Here is an 18769-nt window from a genome sequence, read left to right as displayed (position 1 = left end):
GGTCAAATTTACTATTTTTTATAATTCTTCTCGTTAATTCTTTACTTATCATCATTTTATGAACGATTTTTAAATATGGTAAAATAAATTAAAATATTTATAAAATTCGAGAGCGATGAACCATGATATATCAAAATAAAATATTATTATCGATATCTATATGTATCTATATTCGTAAATATTTTTACAAAATCGTGTCATTCATTCAATCATTAAATGAGTTAACCTTTCTTTACTCAGATTAGATTTTAAAATTATAAACTATGTAACGTGAGAGATTTGAACTTGAGTGTTTGGCAGACGTTAGATGCAATGTATTTTTAACTCAATCGAAGACAAATATGTTCCGACATAAATTTAGCCAATGATTCATATATATATATATATATAATTAAACCTCCTCCGATCCTCCTCCAATCCACTATATATATAATCCAATTTCCTTCAAATTCCTTTCTCAATCACTTCAAAACCTCTCTCTCTCTCTTTTATTTCAATGGCGGCAAACGGCTTAGATTTAACCTATGCCTACAGATCAAGAAAACCCTTCTCTTCAACTTCCTCTCTTCTAAATTCCTTTTTCATGTCCACTGTCAACGTCGCCGCCAATTCCCTCGTCTCCGTCGCCTCTAATGCCAAGAACGAACTTTCCGGCCGTAAATGGCGACCGGCCGACCATTTCCGCTTCATGCTCATGCTCACTTCTTGGTTTACGGTTTGGGTTTTGAGAATTGTCATGGATTGGTTCCCTGTTGCTCTCGCCCCTTCTCGCCGCCTTTTAACTCGTTTCTGCGGCGGTGGCGACGCTGACGGGTCTAGAAGTTCCGCGCCTTTGCTGTTGCCGGCACCGTCTTCTGAGTCGTCGCTGTCAACGTCGTCGTCATCGGCGTTGGGGTCTTCGGCTTTGGCTTCTCTTTCTAAATTGGATTTGGTTCCTTTTGAAACCGTCGATTTTGGTGCTTCCTCTGTCAAGCCTCTCACCCGAGCTCTCTCTCAAGTAACCTTTTTTATTCTTCCTTTTCATTATTATCCTTTCAAAATATCTTCATCTATATTCATTACATTATTGTTTTGTAAACAATATGAAAAATAAATTAATTTTCTTAATCAGCTTCAAGATTAAAGAAGTGGGTTAGTGTAGGCATGAGAAGATTACTTTCACATTTAAGTAGATATTAAGCTTGTATTAGCCAAAGAGTAATTCTGTTTGAATTAAACATATCAACATTAATACAATTAATTAAACAAATTTAAATGGTTTCCATTAAGATTTTACAAATTTTCCCTATTTAGTAAGTTTGGTTTTGAATATGAATGTCGGTTCATCTTGTCTCCATTTAATGCCACTTCATTTTTGGATTTCTTTTGTCAATAGTAAACATGTCTCACTACTCCTTTACGTAAAAGAATGTCTCCCAAAATAATCTAAGCTTAGTTTAAGATAATGACACGTGACAAGATTTAATCAAACTATATCACTTTGAAGTATTTGTTTTTATTTGCACAAATGAACCAATATGAAACTTTTGAAGAGGAGAGTTTGATGGACTTAAGTTAGAAAAATATTAACTCTTGGGACTATAAAGAATAGTTTAGATTGGGTGTTTAAGGAAACTCCATAAATAAAATTTAGTATAGAGAATGAATTTAATTATGGTGATATATTCCGACCGGAATGAGATGAAAATATGGCTGATGCGGCGGCCTGAATGGGACTCGTGATGCCACGTGTCGTGTTCATGGGGCACTGGGATGACGTGTCAGTTCTTTATTCTTTGTTGTTTGCGGTATTGGCAACGTGGATCCACCTTCGAGTACTTTGGCCCACGTGGGTTGGGAATATTATAAGAAATGGATTTTAAATAAATATAATATCAATTTAAATTTTAGATTGATTAAGTATGTCTATTGAAATCTTTTAACTTTTGAAGTAGTATTAATTTAAATACTAATATCTATATCAATTTAATGATCGTCTTTTTCTAAGTATTTCTCTTTGGGTGCAAGTGTTTATAGAAGTATTTTAGTTTGGCTTGTGGGTTTATTTAGAATTTGTTTGAGATAGGGTCTAACCAAATCCAAGTTATTTATTTCAAGATAATTTTCTTTTTCTTAAGAAATTTGTTTTTTAATTGTTTTAAACCACAAATTGATAAGAATATTTATAATTATAATAATTTTTCATGATGTCTATTATTATTTTCTTATATTTTTGTAATAAAATTTGATCTATATTTGAAAACGTTTTTTTTTTTTAATAATTTAGTCTACTTTTAATGGCTTTTAAAAAATAAATTGGATTTATTTAAAATTTTAAAATGAACGGTGCAGATCTTGGCGATCTTGAACGAGATGCCGGTGAGTTGCCAGAAGTACCAATTCACAATGGCAATGGCAGAGAAGATCATGGAAGAAAACGCCAGAAGCGGCCAAATCGAGCTTCTACAAGTAAACCGAGCCGCCCTCTCCGCTGCCTTTGCTCGAACCTCCTCATCCCTCTATGACTCGCTCCATCGGACTCGAGAAATCGAAGAACGAACTAGAGCCGGCACGTGGCCGTCACGGATCATCGCTGCCCTCCCATTCTCAGCCTACGTCACTCCATACATCAAATTTCTGGATCTGGCTGTCAGTGCCGTCGGTGCAATCGTCCCAAAGGCGGAGCCGTTGAACGGTAGGAGATCGGATAGGGGAATCGTGGAGGGGGAGTACGGTGGCGAGGTGGTGGTAGTGGAGAAGCTGGGGCAGGAGTTGGTATGGATGGTAGAGAAGCTACGGGAGTATGGGGCAGCTGATGAGGCTATGGTGCAATGGAGCTTTGCCGGCGGCTTGGCCTCCGCTTCCGTTACTTGTAACCCAAGAATCCAGTGGTGCTTCGTCAAGATCTCAGGTGATAACAACAACAACAATAATGTAGTTTATAATGTAGTTTATATTTCATTTATAACATACTCTCAAGAAAATGTTCCACGAGAGCTATCCATATTGATATAAATTTTATGATGAAAAACGAACCAGCGATGCTGTTTCAAGAGCTAATGAGGAGCAAAGAAATGGAGGAGACAGTAAGACCGGAAGTAAAATTCAGAATGCTATCACTATGGCTGCCATTGCTATGCCACGCTCGAAACGGATTCACATTTCCAGCTCTAATGAGGTTCGAGAAAGACGAGACCGAAAGAGCCGTCAATCACATTATCGGTACCTTATCACCCATAGATCAGGAAGTGATCTTAACAAATTGGCTCCACGATTACGCAATTTCCCCCTCCGAATGGCCCAATCTTCAGCCATCTTATGACCGCTGGTGTAATTCCACTCGATTACTCGCCGCCTGAATCTCTGATCCGCCGTCGAGGTTTCCAAATCATGGCTTGTTTTGGTACGGACTTCTCTTAGCTTTAGATTAGGGATTAATTTCGATAATAATGTAATATGTGTTCTCTAGTATTTTTGTTTCTTTATTTGTATGATTCAATAAAATGCACTTAAATTCTAGTTGAAGATTGTGGGAAGATTAATTTAGGTATTAGGAAAAATACGAATTCTAATTAATGTCTTAATTACTAACTTATATTCCTTACTATTCTTATTCTTTTGAGAAAAATGTTCTAATTAACCCGCCGTTATATATCGTTACGTCACATCTCTTCGTAAAGATGAGTTTTTGTGTTTCTAACGAAACAAATAAGATGAAAAGCACAATCAAATAAACAATTGTATGTTTTATATATAACAGACTTGTATTGAGAAGTATGTTTGTGGTTAAAGTAAACCTCTTGATTTCTATATTTAAACTTAGTTGTAATGATAATTTATTGTTGATTGTTTTTCAATTTGAACTCGAGAAAATCATGAACGTTAAAAATTTCTTTTAAAAAAATGAATTAAACATTAACTTAAGATTATGAGTGTACGTTTGATATATAAATAGCAAGTTAGTTGTACATAATAATAATAATAATTGTCTGGTTGAAAATAGTTGTTGAAAAAGAAAGTTGGAGTAATTCCAAGTTACCACATCATCCTAATAAAAATTATAATAGAGATTGGGTTGAGTAATTCAAGGCTGTTGGTGATCAATATTTGAGGCAATAACTAAAAGTTTGAGTTCATATCCAATTACATCTCAAAGCAATTGGGTGAAGTCCGTGTAAAGTTTATCGTAAGTAGTCTTTGTAAATAAAGGTCTTACTCTTAAAGAAATAACGTAAGGATGAAGTTCTGAGGTCTAAAAGATGAGCAGAAAATAACTCCCAAGCTTATAAAAATCTGAAATTTCAAAGATTATTAAAGCTATGAAGAACACAACTCTTCTAAGATTGAAGTTACGGATATCAAAATGTTGAAGTTATGAAGAATATAATAGAGCTCTCCTTAAGCTCTATAGACCTAAAAACTAAAGTTCTGAATATAAAAAATCAAACCCAAAAGTATCAACAAACTCAATCTTAAGAAAAAAATATCAAAAAATTAAAGGTTAAATAACGTTACTTGTTATACTAAATTAACATAGATACAAATTAGTATAAACAACTAATTAGAATTTCTCTCCAAATCTCATTCATCGAAAAGAAAATTTTCTTTTTACATCTAGAAAGGTAATAGATAATCAATTCTTGTCTAACACGAAAATAATTTAGTTACAATTGTAACACTTCAAAATAAAAGTACATAGAAGTATAATATTATAATTAGTTTGAAATATAATTGGACTTTTTCTCAAACTTTAATTAAAATTCATAGAATGTGTTTGACTTCATATATATCTTTGGGAGAAAAATAAATAATTTCTTCTACTAACTAATTTGTATCAATAATAAATAATTAAAAAGTCGATCTCAACCAGAATAATTTTAGAGATATTTAAAAGGATAAATATAAAAATGTCAATTTCAATAACTATTATTGTTGTATATCAAATAATTTAAATAATAAGTTATACAACTTATTGTTAGTATTTATATTTATGTATAATGGTGGTTAGATGATGGTCTTTTCTAAGTAATTTATATTACATATCTAACATATTTATAAAACTTTGATGTGAATGTCCCACCACCTTCAATTTTAAGTATATATATATATATATATATACATATTCATCAATTTCTCCTTAACCAAACTTCAAGTTAAAGCTATAAAATTAAAATAGAAAAAATCTTCTTAAGACTCGATAAAACAATAAATAATAAAGGAATAGCATCTACAATTGTATCAATAAAGACTTAATCACGATAAATTTGGTTTTGTATGTGTTTTCTTCTTTTCCTCTCCTATTAGTTATGTGTATCCTCGAAACAATGATCAAGAGATGAGGAGAATGAAAATGGAGTAAAGAAATAGGGTTAAGACAACAACCCTCCGAATATCTCCACGATGATATAATATTGTCCACACTTTTAGTATATATGTTTAGGTATTGATTTTGTTTTTAAAACACAGAATGTATATTTTTGAAAGCTTATTTTTTCTTTCACTTTCAAATCTTCTACTTAATTTTAAAAGCAAGTTTATTTTTGTTTTGTTAGAAAAGCAAAAGAGTGAATTAGTTACAAACTTTGATTAATGACTAGATTTCGCACTTAAACATGACCCTAATTGGATTAGTAGATGTTTACATAATTTTATTTTTAATCACTAAGGTTAGTAAATAAAGTAATAAATGTTAATTAAGAGAAGAAATAAATTACAACATTGAACCGAACAAATATATGTATGCTATCTAAGAGAGGCTAAGGGGAAGAAACATTTGTTTGCTTATATTATTTTAGGTAATTTTGCATTTAATAAATGTTAAATAATCTTCTCCTAATTTTGAGCATTAAATGTACAAATTAAAAAAAAAAAAGAAATCAAAACTTATATTTAATTAAAAAGTAAAAATTTATACACGTGAAAATTAAAAAAGAAAAGAAAAAGAAAGCATAATTTGATACTATTTTTGGCAAATTAAAAAAATATCATATCTATAAAAAAAAAATCGAAATTTATCACCATTAATCTAACTATCTCATGATCTGTCCCAATTTGTGAAATTGTTATGGATAGATTATAAATTATTTACATTTTATTTCAATTCTTTAGTAGCATGTATAAAAGAATAACAAAGATTGTTTTGAAATTAGGATGAACCAATACAAACCTATCAATAATAAGTTTACGATCAATTTTAAATTTATAATATTATTCTAAGTCAATTTTAGGTTACGGTTTTTAATTATTATCATTTAATTTACTTTTTTAAAAAATAATGAAAGAAAATGTCCACTTTTTTTTACCAATAAATAATCATTTTAATTTATCCTTTAAATAATTTTTATAAAATAACTTGAGCTCAAAAGGAGATGTAATTATACATATTTGTTAAATTTAATTGTTTTTCTTCTTAATTCTAATCTAATGGTTAGTCATATTATTTATTAAATTTTAAATATATTTTGTTTTTTTAAGCTCATTCCATTTATTACTTAAAATTATATTTATATATTCATTTCCAAACAACAAATTTACAAATTAGTCTGTACAATCAAAAAGTTAAATAATGTTATAGAGAAAGAAAAACATTATATGATTCGTAATGAAAAAATGAATAATATTGATTTGTCATTTTATCAAAAACAATTTTAAACCTCTATTTTTTTTTATAAGTGTAAATATAAATGGTTTAGTTTTATTATAATATTTAATTTGTGTATACAATAATAACTTTATTACATGATTATTTTGAGAATTTACTACATCATACAATAGTATTTGAAGAAAAAGATATATTAAGAAGGTTCTTCCAATGGGATTTGCACGTTTTTTAGTTAATAGTATATAAAATGAAGAAGGGAAAAGAAAGGGTGAGTCTGTTTGTTTGTTCTCTCTCTCAAAATTTATATATGTTCGTCGTCTTCTCAATATCTTCCCTTTTTACTCTCAATTTCTTCTCCTTTTGAAATCTTCTTCTTCTTCTTCTTCTTCTTCTTCCATTCTTCTTCCCATAAATCCTCCCATTCCATTTCTTCTTCCATTTGTCAAATTTAAATCCAAATTCCAAATTCCAAAATCCCTTCTCTCCTTTTTCATCCCAAATCTCTTCTTTTATGGAGAACGAAGCCGCCACCACCACTACCTCCACCAAACTTGGTTCTGATGGAGTCAAGCCAACCCCCGCCGCCTCCTCCGATAATGATCAAAACCCCAATTCCAATTCCAATCCACCCCCTACCTCCCTTTCTGACCCCCAGAATGACACTACTGGATCCGACTCCACCTCCCTTCAAACCCCTTCTCGCCACTCCTCTAGAACTCCCTTCACTAATCTCACCCAGGTCGATGCTGACCTTGCCCTCGCTCGTACCCTTCAAGAACAGGTCCTCTCTCTCGCTTCTAATCTCTTCTTGTTTCTCTTCAATTTCAGCTTTCTTTTCTTGTCTTGTTCTCTCTTCAATTCGGTTTGTTGTTGGCTGCTTTTGTAGCTTTCTGATGAAAATCCTTTCTTGATTTTTCTTCCGTGTTTAAGAATTTTAATTTTGTGGTGGACTTGGACGTTCCCCTTTCTGGTTTTCTCAGTAGCAAACAATTATCCTGATCCCCGAGAGTCTATTTGTTGTTTAGGTTCTGGATTTAGTTTTTTACTTTCTTGATTATCTGGTTGCATTTCATTGTCCTTGATTGCCCTGGTTTTTAGCATCGACTTCGTTTGACTTTGTTAGTTTTCTTCTGGGTTGCGTAGGCAAGGGTGGAAGACTTGGGGAAGTCGTTCACAAAAAAGAAAAAAATAACCCAACTGTATAATGACTAATGAAGATGGTTTTGTGTCTTTCCTTCATCTATTGGTATTGATTGATTACTTTGTTTTCTTAAATATGAGCTTACGTGTGTCAGTTAATGCAAAGTGTTTGAATCTTGATTTGGAACTGATGACTTTCCATTTTATGGAGGAGGGGGGATTTAAGATGCATGATTGACCGACTCCGGTGCTACATTGTTGTTCAGTTGAAATTTTGTTTTCAAATGTTGTGTTTGTCTTGTTAGTAATTGAAAGAGTGATGGGTGGGAAGATTTCACGCAAGACTCTATCCTCATCTTACTTGCTCAGCATGTTTGTCTTGATATTGGTTGTAGGAGATTCTATATTTTGGAGGAAAAAAGGGGTTTTAGTGATATTTTCAATTGACAATGACTAATTATGAGCAGGAAAGGGCATATCTGATGCTTAGAATGACGAGTGAGGGGAGTGATTTTGGAAGTTGGGAAGCTGGAAGTTATGTATTAGATGATGAGGATGGTTTTGGTGATCCCCATGATCATACAGAATCTGATGGGGATGATGATGAAGATGGAACGGATGTCAATGATGACGAGGATGTGTTTGATGTGCATGCACACGAAGATGGTGGAGAGCATAACAACTCCAACTTCGAACTTGATCCAGGTAATTTTTCAAGTGATGAGGCTTATGCTAGAGCCCTACAAGATGCTGAAGACAGAGAAATGGCTGCCAGACTATTGGCCCTTGCTAGATTACAAGATCGTGAGTATACTTGGCCATGTGGCTCTCCTTGTAATGCATTGTTACTTATGTGGAGGTTTCTAAATCATGTAAGACTAAAATATCTTGTTTCTTATATTACAGAGGACGCAGATGACACAGATGATCAAGGTGAAAACTCCCAGGTATTTTTTTTACTTTGATTTTCCACTCCATTCTTTGTTGCAGTGAATTTTTTATTAACATTGAAGATATTTATATTCATTTAGACTTACTTAAATAGGCTACATTGATTCTGAAAATTCTCACTATGGAATCCATGTGGAATAAGGGAAATCTTATCAGACAAAAAAGGGGAAATCTTATGTGGAAATCCTTGCTATGACTGTTATGTAGCTAGAGGTTGAACTTTATGGAATTGATGCAGAATGAGGAAAGTATTGTGTTGAAAATCTTGCTCTGACTTTACCCACTTTGATAGCATGGAAACTACAACTTCTTAATTCATTTATCGATCTAAAGAGGCTAGCAGCCAAAATTTCCATTCCATTAATTTTATAGTTAGTATTGTTTGCTTGGCTCATTTTGCTGGGCTTTTCTTTTGCATGGTTCTTTTTATTCCTTCCTTTCCACAATTAAAAGTTGGTCCTCGTCCATTTTTTTAATAGCCCCTGTCCAAACTCTCAAGTACTTGATTGTAGAAAAGTGTCATCCACCATTTAAACTTGAGCATAAGATCCTGCTTCTCGGCTACTCCTTTATTCATTATCATTCATACCTCACAAGTTCTAGTATGCTTTTCAACATCATCAATGCCATGGCTTCCTTCTTTTTTCCCCCTTTGAGAACTAGGATTCAGATGAATGAAAGGATTTTCAAAATGTGTTCTCTTTTGGATGTATTTTGGGATCTTGCCAGATACATTTGATTTTTAATATTTCATGTTGTTCCTTGCCCAAACCTTCTTTTTTATTTTACTTCTTTTATCAATGCAAATTTGGATTTTTTTTTTCCTTTTGCAGCTCCTTGGTTTCTTGAAGAATTTCTAACCTTCTTTTCTGCTCCTTATCATCTAATTGATGTTACTTTTATTTTCCTAAGAAACATAAATGGTATTATGTGTGTTAATGTCAAGTTGTCGACCAATTGTCACTCCTCCAAAAATGTCCATGTGTCTCCATGCTTCTTACTTCTTAGGCTGGTTTTCACCATCCAAACGTTCTCCTTCCAAGCCAATGTATTTTTAAATTGGAAGTATTCTTAGTAATTGTAAGTAGAGCTTCAAAAGTTAAGAGGAAATTATGTTAGCGGGGTGATAGTCAGCAGCCTGTGCCATAATGCCGTGGAAATAACCACTGTCATCACCAATGAAAAAGTGATGCAATAGTAGTCCTGTAATCTTCAATTGCGGCCTGGTACGTGGGAGAACCATTTTTAATCTCCATGGTGGCTTCGGCCACAATTTTGTTGAGACATACTCTATAGTCCAGCCAGCAGTGGAAGTTGTCAACAACTTCAAAATCAATTTTCTTTTTTTTGGACAAGAAATTTCAAAATAGATTTTCTTGAGGATGAGGCAGATGAAAGTTCGTTTGCACTATATTTGATCATATTTCTCTAAACAAGTTTGGAACAGTTTTATGAAATTACCCTTGAAAACTTTTGACCCTTCATATAATCATATAGAACTCATTCAAATAGCCAGACAATCTAAGAAGATTTAGATGTGTTTTAGATCTATTACAATCATGAAAATATACTTTTCTGAAAGGTGCAATGGCAGCCCAATAATCTTCCCTTTAGACCTCTTGGCAAAACATTTCTTCCTTTGATTTAAAAAGGTAATATTCATAATTCCCGAATTCGATCGCTACCCCTGTTTGACCAAGTGGCGTTCTTCATGTGCTAACCTAATTTGAAGTATGATAGAGGGTCTTTTTTTAAAATAGAATTAATATCTGTGACTGTTTGGGTTAAGCTTACGCAGTCCTTGACTAATCTCATTGGACAATCTACTTGATCCGAGCTTACGCGTAACTTAACTAATCTCATCGGACAATCTACCTAACCCGACAATATTTAGGTGTCAACGTAACTCCTAGGATATCAATTCCTAGGTAGGTGACCACAATGGATTGAACCTATGTCTTCTTAGCTCTTTATCATGTCTTCTTTTTTACCACCAAGCCTCTGATAGAGTTAAAAAAGTGAATTTAATGTTAGTATTATATTCTTACAAAGAAGAGATAAAAACTACCGGACATTTAAGTTCTATCCAAAATGAAAATCAAAGACCTTAAGTCCCATTTGGTAACCATTTGGTTTTTTGTTTTTGTTTTTGAAAATTAAGCCTATAAATGCTATTTCCACCTCCAAATTTCTTACTTTTATCTAATTTTTGTCAATGGTTTAAAAAACTAAGCTAACATTTTGAAGCTACTTTCTTTAGTTTTCAAAATTTGACTTGGTTGTTTAAACCATTGATAAAAAGTAAATAACAAAGGAAGAAATTTGGAGGTGGGAGTAATGTCTATAGACTTCAATTTTTTTTAAGAAAAGAACAAAATGGTTACCAAATGGGCCTTAGTTATTTTCTCCTAACGAACTAACTACCACTCTCCTTTCATACTCACAATCTATTCCCCCCATGTCTCCTATCACCACAATCTAAATTCTGTTACTAACATAATTTACGGAGGAATAGATCCAAATCCTTACTCTTCTTCTAACCTGCTATACATTCTATTCCCACCTTGTTTGGATGACCCACAAAATGTTAAAACGTTCTTCAAGCAAAAGTAAAAAGACCATGGAGGTTATTATTTTTGTCAATATCATATTTGTATTTCAATTCTTATGTGAAGGTCAATGAGTGGCACTATATAATCCAATTTTTATAGGGAATCACATAAAGAACTTAAGCACGTATCTTCCAAATCGCTGTGCAGACAATCTTTTTTTGGGATACGATTACTTGAAATATTGCTTTGATTTTCAACACTTGTATTTCTTCGACAATTATTTACTGCTTCCCGAACAGAGACCTTTGCCCTGCAGACATCTGCTCAGCAGAAAACTTATGCCCAATGATTCACAAGGGGCCAGGCTGCAAAACCCTATTCCATCTCTTGCTCCAGTTACCTGAAAAGGCTGGAGAAGGGGGTGGAATTTCCCAGTTGATAAAATGTAATTGGCATATCTGAGATTCTTTTAGTTTAATTACTCCTTAATGATAACTGATAAGGTATCTTCTCTTTCCAGCTACCGATACCATGAATTTCTTATCAACCCCTTCTTTGAGCCATTCCTATTTACTTATCTGTCTCGGAAAGAAAAAAGAAGGAAAATAAAAGAAAAACTTGTTATCTGCCACATCGATAGGTCATGCTGTTTAGAGTTTTCTTTCTGTTCAATTTGCAAATTCAAGCCTGCCTCCTCTGTTTTATCCAACTAAGAGATCTTCTTCCTTGCATCTTGCTTTTAGTGGGTGTTATTAAAAGTTCATCATTCTGACTCTTAGGATAGTGATGAAGTTGTTTCTTATATAAAGAAAAAAAAAGGTGACTCTGTGCCCTGTCACTTCAGAATTCTGAGACCTTAACATTGTCTGTTATACTTACTAAATTTCTTTTCAACTAGTGGAAAATGTTCTTTCAAATTTGACATAGTGTAAAAAATAATCTTTTTCGCCATAGTTTATTTTTCTTCTTAGAAAAATAAAATTGTAGCCTTTTGAACTAGTTAGGATAGAAATAAGTTTTCAACCATAGCCCAGAAAGTAGCTATACTCAGTATTTTAGATGGTATCTGACTATCGTTCTATTAAACACCCATTGGGGCTTGGTTTGCAGGATACGTGGGAGGACGTCGACCCAGATGAACTATCGTATGAGGTGAGTTTGGCTTGCTGGAGTGTTGGTGCTTTCTTACTGTTGATTCCTGAGAGGCTTATTTATATTTCAGGAGTTGCTTGCATTGGGTGAAGTGGTAGGAACTGAAAGTAGAGGGCTATCTGCTGATACAATTGCTTCTCTACCCTCCATAAACTTCAAGGCAGGGAGCGATCAGACTGGAAGCAATGATTCGTAAGTGATTTCGAGCAAGGCTTTTTTGTCCTTTCTTGCCATTATTTTTTGTTTACTTAGCTTTTGGTTCTGGTGCTCTTTTCAGGTGTGTCATTTGTCGATTGGATTTTGAGGACGGTGAAACCTTGACTGTTCTCTCTTGCAAACACTCCTACCATTCTGACTGCGTAACTAATTGGTTAAAAATAAACAAGGTAAAATCCATTTACATGCATGTTGCACTAAGTTACTTATGGATGTATGCATATGGTACAATGAACACCCATCCCAACAAATGGGGTTAATAGTGTAGCATTTAGCAACAGAAAAAATCTTTAACTCAACAAGTGTTCTTCAAACAAAGCTAGATAGTTTTCTATCCCTAGGCTCACCAACCAACCTGGACTTTGGTTTTGATTATTCTTACTCATATCAAAACTATAAGGATAGGAAAAGAGCTTGTTCTATTTGGAGGTCTTTAGATTCGTAAGATCATAATGGAGTGCCCTTTGCTTGATATTAAATTATTAAAGCTCTCACTACCCTACAACTATTATAGCATGGAATGGAGGGTTAAATCTTGACAATACCATGGCAAATATGAAATGATAACGTACGTATAGCCAACGAAACTCAAGATAACTAAAGCTTGGTGTTGTGCAGATCTGCCCTGTTTGCAGTGCTGAAGTCTCCACAGCTACCGGAAGCAGTTAGTCGTAGCATGTAGTATTATGAATGTACTAAACGAAACATTTTACATATAAGTTAAAAATCAAGAAGGATCTTAATTTCTGTTTTCATCATTTTGGGAAGTACCCATTTCAGTTGAATGTCTACGGAAAATGTGTATGGTGGGTCATCGTACAATCTCAGGTTTCGTTATGTAAACCAAACCTAGGAAATTAGTTTTGCCTTTGTTCTTGTTCATCATATATGAATCTATTTTTTCTTTTCTTTTCTTTTTCCTCTTTTGAGTTTCTCGTTAATATATCCTAAATCTTCCCTCTCTCCTTTCTGTTTGTAAACATAAAATTTGCTCAGTTGGAAGAGCTGTGAGTTATGAATCCTACTTTGATCTTTCTTTTGTACTCCTTAAGGTTTCTATTTCTACTGTGCGTTTTCAATTGTTATATCATATGGTAAAGATTTTACTGATGTATGAACATGAATTCTCGCTAATGTTGCTCGATTAACATATGGGTGTGTTGGTAATCACGAGATTTGGTTTACCAAATTTGTTATAATATTTGAAATAGTAGTATTAATAAATAAACCTTTTGTTTGGTTTTTCATTTGATAGTTTTTCTATAATTATGTAACATAACAATATTTCCATAGATGTTTCTATATAAAATTAACTTTTTTGTTGACTTTTTAGACCTGGTTTGAAAACTATCAGATTTTTTTTTGTTTTTGTTTTAAATTGTTTGAAAATTAAATATATAAAAAATATTTTGACATAAATTTCAATGTTTTACAATAAACTCTTTGGTTAGTATTTTAAAAATGGAGTCCAATTTTGGAAAACAATTTAAATACTTTGAACTTATATTTATAAAAGTAATGTATATAAAATAAATAGAGATATTTCCCGTGCAATGTAGTGTTGCTGTTTAATTATAATAAATGTTTGGTATATTGACCATTGAGTTATCATACTCCGTTGTTTTCCTTAGCAAGTTCATTTCCGAAATAATGATAACAAAGACTGTCATTTTGATTCAAGAATGATTGGGAAATTCAATACAAAATTTTTATTTTGACTTTGTAGGAACTAGTATTAAGTAGCTTTTGTTTTTGAAACAGATGATGACGTTCAATCATGCACTATTCACTCGTCAAGACTCGATAATAATAGTCACTCTTTACCTAATATAAATTTCTATTAGTGAAATGGTATGTTAAAATATTATTAGATTGATTGATTTAAGTTTGATTTTTAGTCTTACTTTAAAACTCAAATATAAGCATGCAAATGAACCATAAAGGGATAGAATGCAAATTTTGTGAGGCAAACTTAAGATCCTACAAATAATAATACGCCATGAATTTGTAAAAAATGTTACAAAATAGTTTCCACTATGTGGTGACGACAGACGACGTTCGTGGACCTTAAAACCCTAACCTAAACCCTTTCCTCAATTTCTTCATTCTAACCCCGAAATGTTCAAATTTTCCTCCACTTTTCTTCTACATTTCTTCCAAAAACGTTCTCTCAATACCATTTCTACTTCTACATTGCCTTTGCCCTCTGTTTCTACCCTCGAATTCCTCAAAAATTCATGTCGCCTTTCTTCAGAATCTCCTTCTTTCGTCGCCGGTCGAAAGTTCCAATTCGATGAAAAAAACATCCAGCAGTACGAAGCCATTATCGGTTTCTTGAAATCGCATGGATTCGAGGATTCAGAGATCGCCAAGTTGGTCTCCAAGCGACCTTTCATCCTTCAATCCAGAGTATCCAACAATCTGAAGCCTAAATTCGAGTTCCTCCAGGAAATCGGGTTCGTCGGTCCTTTACTTTTTAAGCTATTCCTATCAAACCCTTGGATTCTTTACAGGAACTTAGATTCTCAGTTAAAACCATTGTTTTTTTTCCTAAAGGAAATGCTTGGATCGGATGAACAAGTAATTAGTGCTATTCGTCGTTCTCCCTGGCTTCTAACTTCTGATTTTAAGGGTATTTTAAAATCTAACATTGATGTTTTAGCCAGTGAAGGAGTACCTTCTAGCAATATAGCAAAACTGATTGCATATAATTCTAGAACTATAATGCATACGGTTGATAGAATGATTCAAGTAGTGAAAATGGTTAAAGAATTGGGCATTGAACCAAAGTCTGCTAGGTTTCTTCATGCTCTTAGAGTAAGGTGTGCAATGAGTGATTCAACCTGGAAGAAGAAAATAAATGTTTTGAAGAGTTTAGGATGGTCTGAGAATGAGATACTTACACTATTTAAGAGACAGCCAATTTGTTTAGCTCGTTCAGAGGAGGCATTTAGGGATGTTGCAGATTTCTGTTTCAACACTGCGAAGTTGGATCCAGAAACTGTAATTTCTTACCCTAAGTTCTTCACGTATTCAGTCGACAAGCTCTGGCCAAGGTACAAAGTTCTTGAGGTTTTGAAGGTAAAAAATCTTCTTAAGGACAGAAAGGTTGCTCGGGCGCTAACACTAGTGGAGAGACAATTTGTGGAGACTTATGTTCTAAAGCATTTGGATGAAATACCAAAGCTAATGGACATATACCGGGGCAATGTCACAGCCGAAACCAGTTCTGTTCTATAGGATTGGAAAGCTGTAAGTTAACAGTCTTCTCTTCTTATAGTTTAAATTTCAGCATCATTATCTTCAAATGGAGGACCATTTTTGTTGTTATTGAGCCTACTGTTTCAGAACACTGCTTTTTCAGATTTTCAAGATCTCTCTCTCTTTCAAAGTGGGAGAGTTCTGTTGTTTTCCTTTTCAATTTTAAGGCTCTTAGCTAAATCTATTGTTGTATATTTCTTAATGTTGCTAAGTATGTAGCCTAACTCTAGTTCCAATGACCTCGAAATGAGCGGCCTTTTGTTTTTCCCTTCCTAATCTTTCGGACAAGTATCGTAGTACCGGGACTAGTATTTAAATGACCAAAAGCAACGGCAAGCTGTTTACTATGGCTATTGAGGAGCTGTTCTTGCACATCGCCTTCTACATTGTTAATCAAGTTAGTGTCGGGCACATAGCTAGCTGTCTTGATTTCATTTCCCAAGTTTAAGGCATATGTTCTCTTGAATTGTGGATGAGTTGTGCTTGCTGAATAGAGAAAATGAACATCATTTCTCAACTCCACCGAGCTACAACCGGGAGTTTTCTTAAGCCACTGCTTCTTTATTATATTGCTTTTTTTTACTTCAGCTAACTTATTCCGTTTTGAAGCAGAAGCATAAATATCCGCAAGCAAGACATAGTAGCCACCTTCCTCCGGGTTCAACTCAAATAGTTTGTAGCGGCTCCCTCCCAATTCAACATTTTTGTGAATTTACTAGCATCCAACGTAGCACCACATACAGTAATCCCTAGACCAATAGGCATGTTTTGAGTACAATCCGAGACTTCTTTGATCCTGCTAGCTCGACCGATAAGGTCAACCACAGCACCGTAGTGATCCATTGAAGCCTCCAATCTAAATGGCAGAGTCCGGCAAGCAGAGATGACAGATAAAAATGTAATATAATTTGACTCTACTCTTCCTTTTTTTTTCATATTTTCAAAGAAATATGGAAGAGTCTTTTCAAGTCTAGGCGTTCCATTCCATCTATCATCACATTCTATGTTATGACATGTCGTTTATTGCTCATGTAAAATAAAAAAGCTTCCTTGTCATATGAATGACTCCACATTTTGCATACATGTCCCACAAGAGCGATTGTTACAAAATTGTCGTTGCCCGAACAAGATCCAATAACGAGTCCATCAATTAATTTTGCCTAGCGAGTAATTGATGATTCTGGAAGAGCAGGTTTGACATTTCATACCCAGAGATTGCGTTTCATAAAAACCATTCAAAGCCTCACTCCCTCACTCCCTCACTCTTCCATTCTTAGCATAACCCAATATCATGGCATTCCATGAGGCATCTGTTCTTCCATTAAAGTTGCTGAAAACGTCATTAGCAATGATTCCTAAAAAAGTATGTTTGCTGTTTATTGATTCATTCATTTATACTTTACATGTTAATTTGTGCTTGAATACTTCAATTACCTAATGGATGGGGACCTGACTTCCTTTGAACCACGAGGTGATAGTTCATCCAATAAATGATTGATAGGTAACCCAAATCATGCTGAAACCATTGGGAAATTCAACTCTATAAATAACGAAGAAAAAGAGAGAATATAATAGATATTATGTGTTGTTTAGGAGCTAAGGATTTATATCAAATATAGTTATTTTGACTTTTTTTTTTCCTTTTCTTTTTTACTAGTATGTCATCCATTTCCACGTTTGTAGTTAAAGATGACATGTAAAGACTCCTTTCTTTTGCTCGTTTCAAATTAATACAAATCTATTTCTTTCACGTTAAACTAGGGATGCTAGTGAGTTAGAGTTAGATTCGTCCGTATAAAGTTTTGCATTCAACTTATCTTTTGAGTTAAAAGTTGTAAATTAGAATACTCAACCAGTTAGGCAATACCTTTAGGTTGACCAGATATTGCAATAAGTATGTAAGAATTAAACATATTGGAATGTATAAATGTCAAAGCATAGGGATCTATAAATTGTCAATTTAAAAATGTATAGTTGATTAAGACTATCATCAACCAAGAGAATAATGACTCGAACGAACAAATGACCTCAGTTGCGATAAACCATAGTTACGAACATTCAACCTTTTGTTCACATTAATAGGTCTCAACTTTCGAAGCAAAAATGGATAAATTATACAATAAGTTTAATTTTACAAAAAAAAAAATCGTTCTATTCTAGTTGATATCAAGATTTTGAGTCTGTTTGATAGCATCGTTTTAAAAATTATAAACTTTCTCAACTTTTCACATTTATATCTAATCAAGTTGTTGTTTAACTTTAAAAATATCTTACAAATAACTTTTTTTTGGACAAAATTTGTAATGATGTGAGATTGAATCTAAAAGTATAAAATTCGATATGGTATAAAATAAAATTTATGACTTTTGAGTATAATTTTTTTCGTGAAGTTGAATAGAAAACCTATTAACACACAACGTTTTAGACCATGCCAATTTAAATGTACTTTAATTACAACTTTAAAGAATGCAACTAACTGTGTACTTGGTAGTGATTTGTCAAAATCACATTTGCATGAAAATTTAGTATTTGACAGCCTATTGAAAGTGATTTTAGAAAAATAAGAAATCACTTAAAATTGATTTTCAAAACATCATATTTCTAATGATTTTGAAAAAATGATTATTCCAGAATCACTTCTTTATATTATATAGTTTTTGAAATACCTAAAATAATGAGAAAATTGTTAACTTAATTCCACATTTGCCTTCTCCATCCTCTCCAATCCATATCACCCCATTTTCCATTCTATTGAATATTTTTGTTATACATTTTGTGTTTAAATAGATAATATATATAATTTAAGTATTTTATAACTACGAATATTTTTTATTGGATAGATTTATGTTCTGAATAAAATCAATTTTAAATATATGAATGAATTGGATATCATGAAATATAGTCATGCCTAACAAGA

At 33.1% G+C, this 18769-nt stretch overlaps 3 protein-coding genes across 4 annotated transcripts; all 3 read left to right on the top strand.

The window, feature by feature from the left end:
- The first annotated feature begins 399 nt into the window (after nucleotides 1-399).
- LOC101206051 (hypothetical protein) lies at nucleotides 400-3586 on the top strand. Its single transcript, XM_004143650.3, has 3 exons — nucleotides 400-997; nucleotides 2332-2890; nucleotides 3019-3586. The coding sequence occupies exons 1-3, from the start codon at nucleotides 497-499 to the stop codon at nucleotides 3336-3338; spliced, it is 1380 nt and encodes a 459-aa protein (XP_004143698.1). The 5' UTR covers nucleotides 400-496; the 3' UTR covers nucleotides 3339-3586.
- Nucleotides 3587-6871: 3285 nt separating this feature from the next.
- Nucleotides 6872-13634, top strand: LOC101205817 (E3 ubiquitin ligase BIG BROTHER-related). Its single transcript, XM_004143571.3, has 7 exons — nucleotides 6872-7361; nucleotides 8188-8524; nucleotides 8627-8667; nucleotides 12334-12375; nucleotides 12446-12567; nucleotides 12653-12761; nucleotides 13210-13634. The coding sequence occupies exons 1-7, from the start codon at nucleotides 7092-7094 to the stop codon at nucleotides 13258-13260; spliced, it is 972 nt and encodes a 323-aa protein (XP_004143619.1). The 5' UTR covers nucleotides 6872-7091; the 3' UTR covers nucleotides 13261-13634.
- A 966-nt stretch (nucleotides 13635-14600) lies between these two features.
- Nucleotides 14601-16931, top strand: LOC101206293. Of its 2 annotated transcripts, none has more exons than XR_969480.2 (2): nucleotides 14601-16249; nucleotides 16465-16931. XR_969480.2 is itself a non-coding variant. In XM_011656599.2 (2 exons), the coding sequence occupies exon 1, from the start codon at nucleotides 14710-14712 to the stop codon at nucleotides 15829-15831; it is 1122 nt and encodes a 373-aa protein (XP_011654901.1). In that variant the 5' UTR covers nucleotides 14605-14709; the 3' UTR covers nucleotides 15832-15843; nucleotides 16465-16931. The 2 variants fall into 2 exon arrangements, 1 of the variants encoding a protein (XP_011654901.1); XM_011656599.2 differs by having other exon boundaries at nucleotides 14605-15843.
- The last annotated feature ends 1838 nt before the right edge of the window (nucleotides 16932-18769 follow it).

Source organism: Cucumis sativus, chromosome 5 (assembly GCF_000004075.3).
Source record: "Cucumis sativus cultivar 9930 chromosome 5, Cucumber_9930_V3, whole genome shotgun sequence".
Lineage (NCBI taxonomy): Eukaryota > Viridiplantae > Streptophyta > Magnoliopsida > Cucurbitales > Cucurbitaceae > Cucumis > Cucumis sativus.
The sequence above is the reverse complement of the archived record's forward strand: the minus strand, read 5'-3'. Positions and strand labels throughout refer to the sequence as shown.